Below are 10,068 nucleotides of genomic sequence, written 5' to 3' on the forward strand. Positions count from 1 at the left end.
GTTAAGGATTTACTAAGACTACATTTCTTTCATTGGTGTTTCATGTCAAAAAGCCTGTATTTCTTGAAGAAAAACCTATATTTATTGAAGAAAAACACCAATTAACGGAAGAAAAACAGACCACAGCCAACAAACTGGGTGGCTAATCCTTTCAAGCTCAAATTCTTACATGTAGATAGGTTTTTTAACATTGGTGTTGATGACTAATCTATGCGGAGGAATCTGACTAACCCACCTTTTCAGTATGGTTTTTCTCTAAACCAGCACGAGGCTTGAACTCGAGATCTTACTTATAAGGATTCTTCAAGCATCAACCAGTGAACACAATCAGGGTAAATTTATAAAACAAAAACAAAAAAAACTAAGCATTAACCAGTGAACACAATTAGGATGGCATCACCAATTGCACTCATAAATATACGCACAATATTCATAATCCATCCTCAAACAGTCTTTCTATTATAGTTATATTGTTTGCAATGTCCCAATAAATGTACACATCACATAATGTTACCGGGTAGCTTTGTCCATAACTAACATTTAACCAGCAACTGCCACTAGAGAAGGCAAGTCTTCCACAGCCAACCTGGGCAGCCAGCACAGGATCACTCAGTTGCACAAGATTCAGTTCCTAATTTGAAATTTCAAATACACACACAGTTGCCCTATAAGCTTGGACATACTGTTCAACTACTTGCTGTACACATTGTTCTTCCAAATGCATGGGAATTGAAGTACTCTAACAGATGTTTTCGGCCAAATATATAAAGCCAAAACTATCATTCAAACTCTACACGGCGGGCGGGTTTCAGTTTGCAGGAACTTTATGTTATGGTAACATGGGGTCTCCAGACGACGCGAGCATTTGCAGGCCTGTTTCATCAGCTGTCCGTTTGGAAGCATAATCTTGCATGGACTCACCTGCAAGTTCAAAATAGATTAGAAATTATTATAAAAATTCAGTTTAACTTCAACAAGCACAAGCTCAATGAGAGTATAAAATGATGATAGTTTGCATGAAAATAGCTGAGGACATGTTCCTATAACTACCCTATGCTACGACTAGATTCTCAATATGCATGAAATAAAAAGTTGTCACGTTACTTACTTAAAGACTGGCGAAGGCCTTCTTTTACAGCATCGAAGTTTTTGTAAGTATAACCAACAAAGTTTAGATCTTTGGGAGTTAGAAGCATCTGCAAGAATCAGATGTAAGTTAGAAAACAAAAACACACCACTTTGCTAACTATAACAAAAAACTGTATGATAGATACGTTGAAACCAAAAAGACGAGTAAATTTCACTGAGTTATTATATGTAAAACGGATATTATATGATAAGAAAGGGTGTAATGATAAAAATACTCCTCGTTCTCGACCAAAATAATTAAATAAATTTATAAGACTTCTGACTCTTGATATTTAGGTTTACCAATCAAAGAGCAAAGCCCAAGGGCAAGAAAAACTGAGAAGGTTCAACTGAAAAAACTAGCTAAGTATTTTGTAGTGAATATATGGACCTGGGATCAAATTTTATCTACACCAGAGAGGGAATTAACCTCTTGTGATGTAACCAACATCAATGAAGCAAAGATGGAAAAACAAAACATTGGGTAGAATACTAGAATCATTTTTCAATTTAAAACCAAAAGTGGAAATGAAGGAAAATTATTAAAAAATAACAAGAAGGCCTAACCACCATGCATTTGTCTTCATCAATGGTAAAAAAGGAAAGCAATTTAAAATAAATTGCTGTATTTTCCCAGCTTTAGGAAAAGTATAAATAAGCAATTCATAGGCTGGCGCAACATACATAAATCTATAGTACAGGCACCTGAATAAATTTTTCCGTATGTAAATATAAATTCTTTCATGATCACCTTTGAACCATATAAGTAAACAAAGCTAACTGAAAATAACCCATCTAATTTTGAAAAGGTTAAAAATAAACTAACTTTTTAGCCATTGAAACAAATGGAAAATAAATATATCTCAAGATGCAGAGAGGGTAGCCTGGTTAATAAATCTATTGAAACAACAGTTGTCATTTTATAGTGTTTTAATATACAACATAAACATATAACTATAATAACAATCAAAGCCTTCTCCCATTGGATCGGATCAGGTAGATAATCTAACAGCACAATCTTTAGAACTTGTTATCACCTATCAAAACTATGTTTTGAAATATCACATATCACGATATAACTGAATTGGCCATGATAAAAACACATCACAATGTCTTATAACGCTATCTAAGTATGAATGTTGGTAATAGGAATAAAACAACACCATAATGTCATACGAACAAACACAATAATTTGAGATAACCTTAAAACATTTTCTTGTTTCTTAACGTGTAGCATTTCATAGAGATTTAACTGATAATAATGATGCTGGTATGCAAAGCAGTACAAGTGTACCTTTCTTGAAGATCCGGACCCAGCTCTTGCTGCATCTGGTGGTTCTACCTACAAATTTACAAACGAAAGCAATGAGTGAGTCTTATGGCCAAGGTTTAACAGCTTATCACACAGCATAATCAATGGACTTCATAATTAATAAAGAACACGTCAATAAATACCATTAAAGAAGTAGGAAGATTAAACTAGAAAAAATATTCAAGATTCTAACTGCCTACAGGATTGCTAATGCATAAAACCGTTGGTACAAAAAATCTCACAGACTACAATATATCATCAAAGCATAGCTTATAGAAATTACCCGAGGAAAGAGGTTGGGTGAAATCTCCATTTATTATATAGAAAACACAAAATGGGACACAAAGTAATAAAATTTACAAATATATAGCCCAAAAATATCTAGAAGGGTTAAATATGTTTCTAGTCCGTATGAATTACAGATCTTTCAAGTTAGTCCATATAATTTGACCATTTTTAGTCCCTACCTTTTATAAAAGCATGTGATTTTAGTCCCTGTAGAGAGCCTAAAACACCCGTTTTTACTAAAGGTGGGGACGGGACACCCATATTTATAAAAGGTAGTGACTAAAAACTGGAAGAAAAAAAATATAGGGACTAATAGGTATTGTGTAATGACTATACATATTTAATGCTAAAATTATCAAGGGAAAACCATAATATCAAGAAAACTCTTATAGCAAAAGAATATGTAAAATGAAAAAGAGTCGGGTAGAAAAATGATGGTGATTTTATATTTATACCTCATCAAACTTCATGAAGTTTTGGGTATCCAATTCCCCATTAACTTGTGGTTTAAATGCTGCATCCATTTCATATAGTCTATCCCAATCTACACCCTTGAACCATGGATGAGCCTGAAGTATATAGAATGTATATAAGTCGATGAAAAAATAAAAGTCGCGGTATGGCCCTAATTTGAGGCACAGTTTTCTTTTATTTCTGCAGATTGGTTCCCTTGTTTAGAACCAATTCTGCTTCTATATTATGTTGTTGTATTTCATGGTATTATTTATCAAAGAATAAGAAAATTCCACTCTTTGTTCTTTCAAAATTGAAAGTAGACACACCATTACAGCAGAATGTAATAATAAGATGAACATCTTACCTTGATTTCTTGTGCACCTCGAGTACCTAACCTATGATCAACATCACACATCAATCTGTAGATTAGATCCTTAGCCTCAAGTGTCAATTGAGGATCTTCTGGAAATCTTAAATGGGTTCTCCAATGAACAATCTGACAGCATGGTGAATTTAGTGTCAACAAAAAATAAAATCTGAACACTGACTCTGGGAAATATAACTAGGAGGGCTTCAAATAATATGGTTATGGATAACAAAGGCAATGACATTATGACAGTAGTATAACTCACCAACAGCTTAAACTACAAATAAAAAAAGAGATGCAAGAATACTTCTTGATTATTTTAAGATGCTACCTTTCTGCATGTGGTTATTGGGTCATCAGAGTAAAATGGAGGGTACCCAACCAGCATTTCATACATTATCGCTCCTAGTGACCACCTGTCCATATGATATATTTACGTGTCAAATGTAATAATACAAAAACGGAGACAATAGAGTTTTTATAAAACTTACAAGCAAACTAAGAATTGAACAATTTTTTTCACAATAAAAATCAAGTTTAAATGATCAGTCAAAAGTATTACTTCAGACTAAGCAGAACTGCAGCAGGCAAATTAAATTAAATAAACTTCAATGAATTGAACCTTCGTGACTGATAGATCAGAACGCCTAAAGCATAAGGTAAGAACTAACCAATCACATTCCATCCCATATCCTTTTTTCAAAAGTACTTCAGGAGCAATGTAATCTGGCGTCCCCACGGTTGAAAATGCCTTGCAACAAGAAACAAGGAACTATGTGAACTGAAAGGCCTTCTTATCTTAACAGCCATATTAGCATATAAACAAGTGCACCAGTATTTGTGTGATGATGCCAGTGAGAAACATTACTTGCGTGCAGTGGATACAAAAGAAGCTATAATTTGGGACTATGGTTTTATACAAAATAGAATAACATTCAATTTTTTAAAAATTTCCTACATTCATAATAATATAAATGTTTGAACCCTTCAAAGAAGAACTATTTTCCTTAAAGTACTCTTAATCATTTTGTAGTCTCCCTCCTCAAAAGAAAGGTTTTAATCATACCTCTGTACACTTAAGTATCATCCAATATGAGGAAAAGGAGTCATATAGCACTATCAATTTAGGTTTGATTTATGTAGCAGAATGCAAATCCAGATCAAGAAACCAGACAGATACATGTTAATGAAAGCTCAGACCATCTTTATGAACATTTATTTTTAGGTTTAATTAGCAATTTATAGTAGCTTGCATTCAGAAAAGAGAGCTGGAAGAAAGCATTTAGGTACTGAAGCAAATAGACATATTATTGGACTGATGAATTACGACATTTTAAGTATAAGCATAATGTTTAGAAACATGATTGACAATTTTTTTTTTCAATCTCAACACTAATGTATCAGTAAAATTGTCAGCATACCAACTTCCTCCTGTTCATCTGCCAGTGTTGGAGCTGCTCACGCGGGCTTCTCCAGTTTTTCCGATTCCCATCAGAAACACTGCTATCGATATCCATTGGCTCAGCCAAAGTTTCATCATCCATGGTTTGATTTTCATGCAGTGTAGGCAAGGTAATGCAATCTATAGGCTTGCAGAGTCCAAAATCAGAGAGCTTCATGTGACCATTTTTATCCAGAAGTAGATTATCTGGTTTAATATCTCTGAAAGATGAAAAATTATGTAGTTAGCACATTAAAATGGCCCATATAACCATTCAATAAATCATCATCAATGATTAAACAAATTAAGCCAACAGCTACATAGGCACAGCCAAACTGAACCTGTGAATGTAATTATGTTTGTGAATAGACTCTATGGCAAGAACACTTTGTGCCATGTAAAATCTAGCCACATTTTCACTTAAGGTGTCTTCCCTCATCAGCAGAGTCATAATGTCACCCCCGGGCAGATACTCCATTATTAAATACAAGTATTCAGTATCCTGAAATGAGTAGTAAAGTTTCACAATGAAATGATTGGCAACTTCGGCCAATAAGTTCCTCTCAGCTCTAACATGTTCCACCTGTAGGAACAAAAATGATCTCTTGTAAGCAAAAGAGCAACTAAGCATTCTTCAAGACATCCAATGAAAAGATGGTCCATCCTAGATGGAGACAGTATAACTGTTAATGTGTCTAGAATAGATTGATTTCAGCCCTAACGTTAAACTTGAAAGTACTATAGTGCTTAATTTTGGGCCTACGATTTGCATCCACTAGTAACTTCTAAATTTTATTCTATTCAGCGTGTCTATATATATCTCACCTGGCCTCTCTTAAGCATTTCAGATTTCTTCAGCTTTTTCATGGCATAGACATTTCCAGATTTCTTCTCCCGACACAGTCTAACCTGTAATTGAATGAGATGGCAGATAATAATATCAGAAATAACCCTTACATGGTAAGGCATGCAGAGATTTTCTGTTTCCAAACAACACAATATAATTATTCAATGCATGTCCAACATGAAATTTTCATGCACAAAAATAAGCAGACGAGAGTCTGTTCTGACCTCCCCAAAAGCCCCTCTTCCAATGATGGTCAAGAGATCAAAATCATTAACACAAATCTTGTGCCTTTTCAATCGCATATATTCAGTTTCCTTCCTCTCTAAATCTTTGATGAGGTTGAGCCGTTCTTCAGTCGGCACATCTGAAGAAGCTAATTTTCTTTCCAAAATCCAACGCCTGCAAAAAAAACTTTGAAGATCAGAAATTTGAAAACCCAAGGTGATCAAAACATCTGCATCAGACAAAATGAAGAACATGTGCTGGTTTGTTTTACATGATCAAATTAGACCAAGCCATGATGTCAATTGAAACAACGCGGTAGATACTTCCTCCAATCTTAAATAAGCCAAAATAAAAATGTATTTGGTCCAATTTGGACCGTGGCATTGGGCCATAATTCACGACAATCATAACTAACAAAACAATAAAGATTCATAAGGACTTAAGACTGACAAAGTGACAAAGAATGACATAGATTGTTCTGGTATGTTTTAACTTTTAAAGAAAAGAATGACAGGAAGCCCTAATTTTCAACTTCCGATGTATTTAATGGCATTTAAGCAGGCACTCATGTGACAGCATGACAGCACCGTGATTCCTGCCAATTTTTGCCACAACATCCTCTAAACTGAAACACTAAAGCGAAGGATGCAGTAGTGCCATCCTCCGCTAAACTCCATGCTGTATACGCGCTAATAATAACACTAGAAATGAAAAACAGAAACTAAAATAAGTAGGTTGTAAAAGCATATGCATCAATTATAGTTATCCATTTACGTAATGTAATCTACCCTGGTCCATAATTTTTGTACAAAGTAACCCCACCCTCAAATGCACCATTCACGGTAATGAATTTATTAACAGATTTCCGGTTCCACAAAAAAATTATCAGGTGTACAAATGTAGCATGCCATATAAACACTGAAAATTTTCAATTCAAAAATGAAGTAATTAAGTTCTGGATAACATTTACTACTAAACTACAAATTACAAGCTTCCGTACTGTAAACACCAAGTCAATCAAGTACAACTACAATTACACATTTACACCTCATATATTTACTTCAACTCCATAATCACATCTTCCAAATAGAGAAAGTGAAAATCATTAATTAAAACTCACAGATTCAATCTAGGTTTAGTTAAATCCAGAAATTACGTCAGTTATCACTACAAAACCCCAATTACAACGATTTAGCAAGATTCTACCGTAATTAAACAACAAGATCTACTTCAGAATTCGCATTATGCTCAATAAAACCAGAATTCAAAAACGAAAATAAAATAAAATCAAACAATCTATACCTTTCTTTCCGATCTTGGATATTTTTCATCTGTGCCCTATAATGATTCTCAATGAACTTCTTAGCAGCTGCTACTTTCTCCATAGTCAAGCTTGAACCAAGCACCTCTTCTTGTCCATTCTCTCCCTCCTCGAGATCCTCCATCTCTCTCTGTGAGTGTTGTTGTTGAGTGTGAGTGACTGATAGAGAGAGAGAGAGAGAAAGAGAAAATAGAGAGAATAATGTGTAACTCCAACTCAGACTGTAATGTGTATCTATTTATATATCTATATTTCAATAAATATCTATATAAATCTAACCTGTCTGATTCTTCTCATGCTTTTTCTCTCTCTAACTTTCTCTCTCTAAAAAACACCCTGGAGTATATCACATTTTCACATTCCATCATACCTAATCAACAGCCACGTGGCACAATCTTTAAGATATCGTAATCTAACGCTGCGGAACACGGAAGTATAGCGTGGGTGATGGTGTAGATGAACATTTTCATTGGAAATTGTAATTGCGGGGTTAAAGTAACGCGCTTGAAATGCGAGTGATAAACACATTGCGTTGTGGTAGGAGAAAGCATCGCTGTCATATTCATAAATGAGTATTTACGCATTTTTAGAAGTATATGAAAACAACGAGGGATGGCCCACAGTTTTATGGATTTGATTGGTTCGTGAAGCTCACGCGCTTTGGTTGTCTCCGAGTCTGTTGGCGTTGTATTCAGCTCCAATGCTTTGCGTTTGGGTTTAGTACGTTGGTCGCCGTATACATGTTTTTTTATCTCTGGATCTGAGCTGTCCCACTATATTATTCATTTTAAATTAAGAAAAAAATAATGGATTACTAGGAAACAGTTAAAGTTATTGCATTATAATGATTTTATAAGATTTATTTATTGCTTTTTTTAATGGAACAAAGTTTATTTATTGGAATATACTATATCAGGGTTTTTTTATAAAAGTAATATCAACAGAAATTTAGAAATTTATGGATTTGAAATGTCTTTTATAGAAAAAGATTAGAAAAGTATTCCTTAATTAAAATTAAAAGTAATATCATATTTTAAAATTAATATCAACAATTTTTTATTTGAATGTCTTTTATAGAAAAAGATTAGAAAAGTATTCCTTAATTATAATTACTAATTTAAAATTATAAGTTACTACTATTTGACGAAAATTCAATGGAATGAAATTTTCTGTTTTTATCTTTTTTTTATTTTGCTTCGTATTTATCTTTTAATTAATCTTTTCATACTTTATTATTAAAAAATACTTTTATAATATTATTCATGATAAATTGATGACAGTTTTTGTATGGTCTAAGAGCTTGCTATCACGTAACCTTATAATATTTGGCATCATTATGTTGCGATTATTTATACCATTAAAGAATTTTTCTCTAGAAAATGATAAGTGCAAATATTTTATACTCTCTTAAGGAGGAAAATATTTCTACATAATTTTATGTTTTATTTTTTTCTAAATTTCTAACTTTTAAATATATATATATATATATATATATATATATATATATATATATATATATATATATATATATATATATATATATATATATATATATATATATGTTTTTATACCAAAAATAATAATTTTGAATAATTTATATACCAAAAATATGCAATATACCAAAAATAATAACTTTTAAAAAATTATGCATTATACCAAAAACATAATTTTGAATAAAAACAAATTTCTAACTTTAAAAATAATTGTATGACGTTAACATAATTTATAAAATTTAGTATGAAAATAAATAGTATGTATTATTGATAAAAAGTAATTAATAAAACAAAAAATAACTAAGACATATAAACATAGATAATAAAACATTTAAAATGGATGTATTTTCATTCTTTTTCATTTGAAATGTGGTGTCACTTTGAAATGTGGTGTCACGATTAATGGTCTGAATATATCAGACCAACTAATAATAACATAGACCAACTAATAATAACACACAGTTTAGTCTAGCCAAGTCTAGGTTAGACCATACTTTGTTTTAAATATAAAAGACTTAGATTTTTGTAGAAGCATATTAGTTAAGGGAATTGTTCATTACACTTTATATACTACTCACGCACCCTTGCGAAATTTCAATAATATCCATAAAATTGTGACGCACCAAATACATAATACTCTCTCAAAAACATGTCAATAGTGCCTACTCGTCAAAATTAAGACATGCGTCATCAACCGCAATAAACCCAACCTCATAACCACGCAAAATCAAAATTAAATAGTTTATCCAAATTTCAAAATTCAAATGCACCTCATTTAAGTATTAACATTCAAACATTTCCCTCTTCCATCTCTTTCATTTCTTCAAAGTTATGCACAAGTGAAAACAAAACTCAATAGTGCCTACTCGTGTTCCAACGAGTTATCAATATTTCTCGCAGTATATGAGGCAAAAGAGGAACAAGGGCGTTAGATATATCCAATAGGGATATGAAGGTTGAGAAACACAAAAAATGGGGGGTTTGAATTAGGTTTCACTTTTGTCCCCATTTGCGGAATTTCAAAACACAATGTTAACAAGTAAATAAATATAAATTGGCACAATTCTTTTTTGCCTGGTTCACTGTTAATGAAGCCACTCCAGTCCACCTATCTGGTGATTTGCCTTAGACTAGGACTTAATCCATTAATCATCCACATGATTAAAACCTCTAAGCAACCTTCTTAGCCC

General features: G+C 32.6%; 1 protein-coding gene across 1 annotated transcript; it reads right to left on the reverse strand.

Annotated features, from left to right (window-relative positions):
- Positions 1-391: 391 nt before the first annotated feature.
- On the reverse strand, positions 392-7,610 carry LOC131660767 (uncharacterized). The gene is made up of 12 exons (XM_058930081.1): positions 7,367-7,610; positions 6,064-6,238; positions 5,818-5,901; positions 5,334-5,575; positions 4,973-5,213; positions 4,223-4,302; positions 3,883-3,967; positions 3,549-3,680; positions 3,184-3,297; positions 2,423-2,470; positions 1,109-1,196; positions 392-921 (listed from the first exon to the last, which is right to left on the reverse strand). The coding sequence occupies exons 1-12, from the start codon at positions 7,507-7,509 to the stop codon at positions 830-832; spliced, it is 1,524 nt and encodes a 507-aa protein (XP_058786064.1). The 5' UTR covers positions 7,510-7,610; the 3' UTR covers positions 392-829.
- Positions 7,611-10,068: the final 2,458 nt, after the last annotated feature.

Source organism: Vicia villosa, linkage group LG3 (assembly GCF_029867415.1).
Source record: "Vicia villosa cultivar HV-30 ecotype Madison, WI linkage group LG3, Vvil1.0, whole genome shotgun sequence".
Taxonomy (NCBI): Eukaryota; Viridiplantae; Streptophyta; class Magnoliopsida; order Fabales; family Fabaceae; genus Vicia; species Vicia villosa.

Bases quoted from the DNA above. Each gene is read 5' to 3' on its own strand.
- LOC131660767 (XM_058930081.1), bottom strand. From the start codon at position 7,509: ATGGAGGATCTCGAGGAGGGAGAGAATGGACAAGAAGAGGTGCTTGGT. The intron at 6,239-7,366 runs GTATAGATTGTT...TTTTTTTTGCAG, and splicing joins ATCCAAGATCGGAAAGAAAG to GCGTTGGATTTTGGAAAGAA. The intron at 3,298-3,548 runs GTAAGATGTTCA...TATATACTTCAG, and splicing joins GAGGTGCACAAGAAATCAAG to GCTCATCCATGGTTCAAGGG.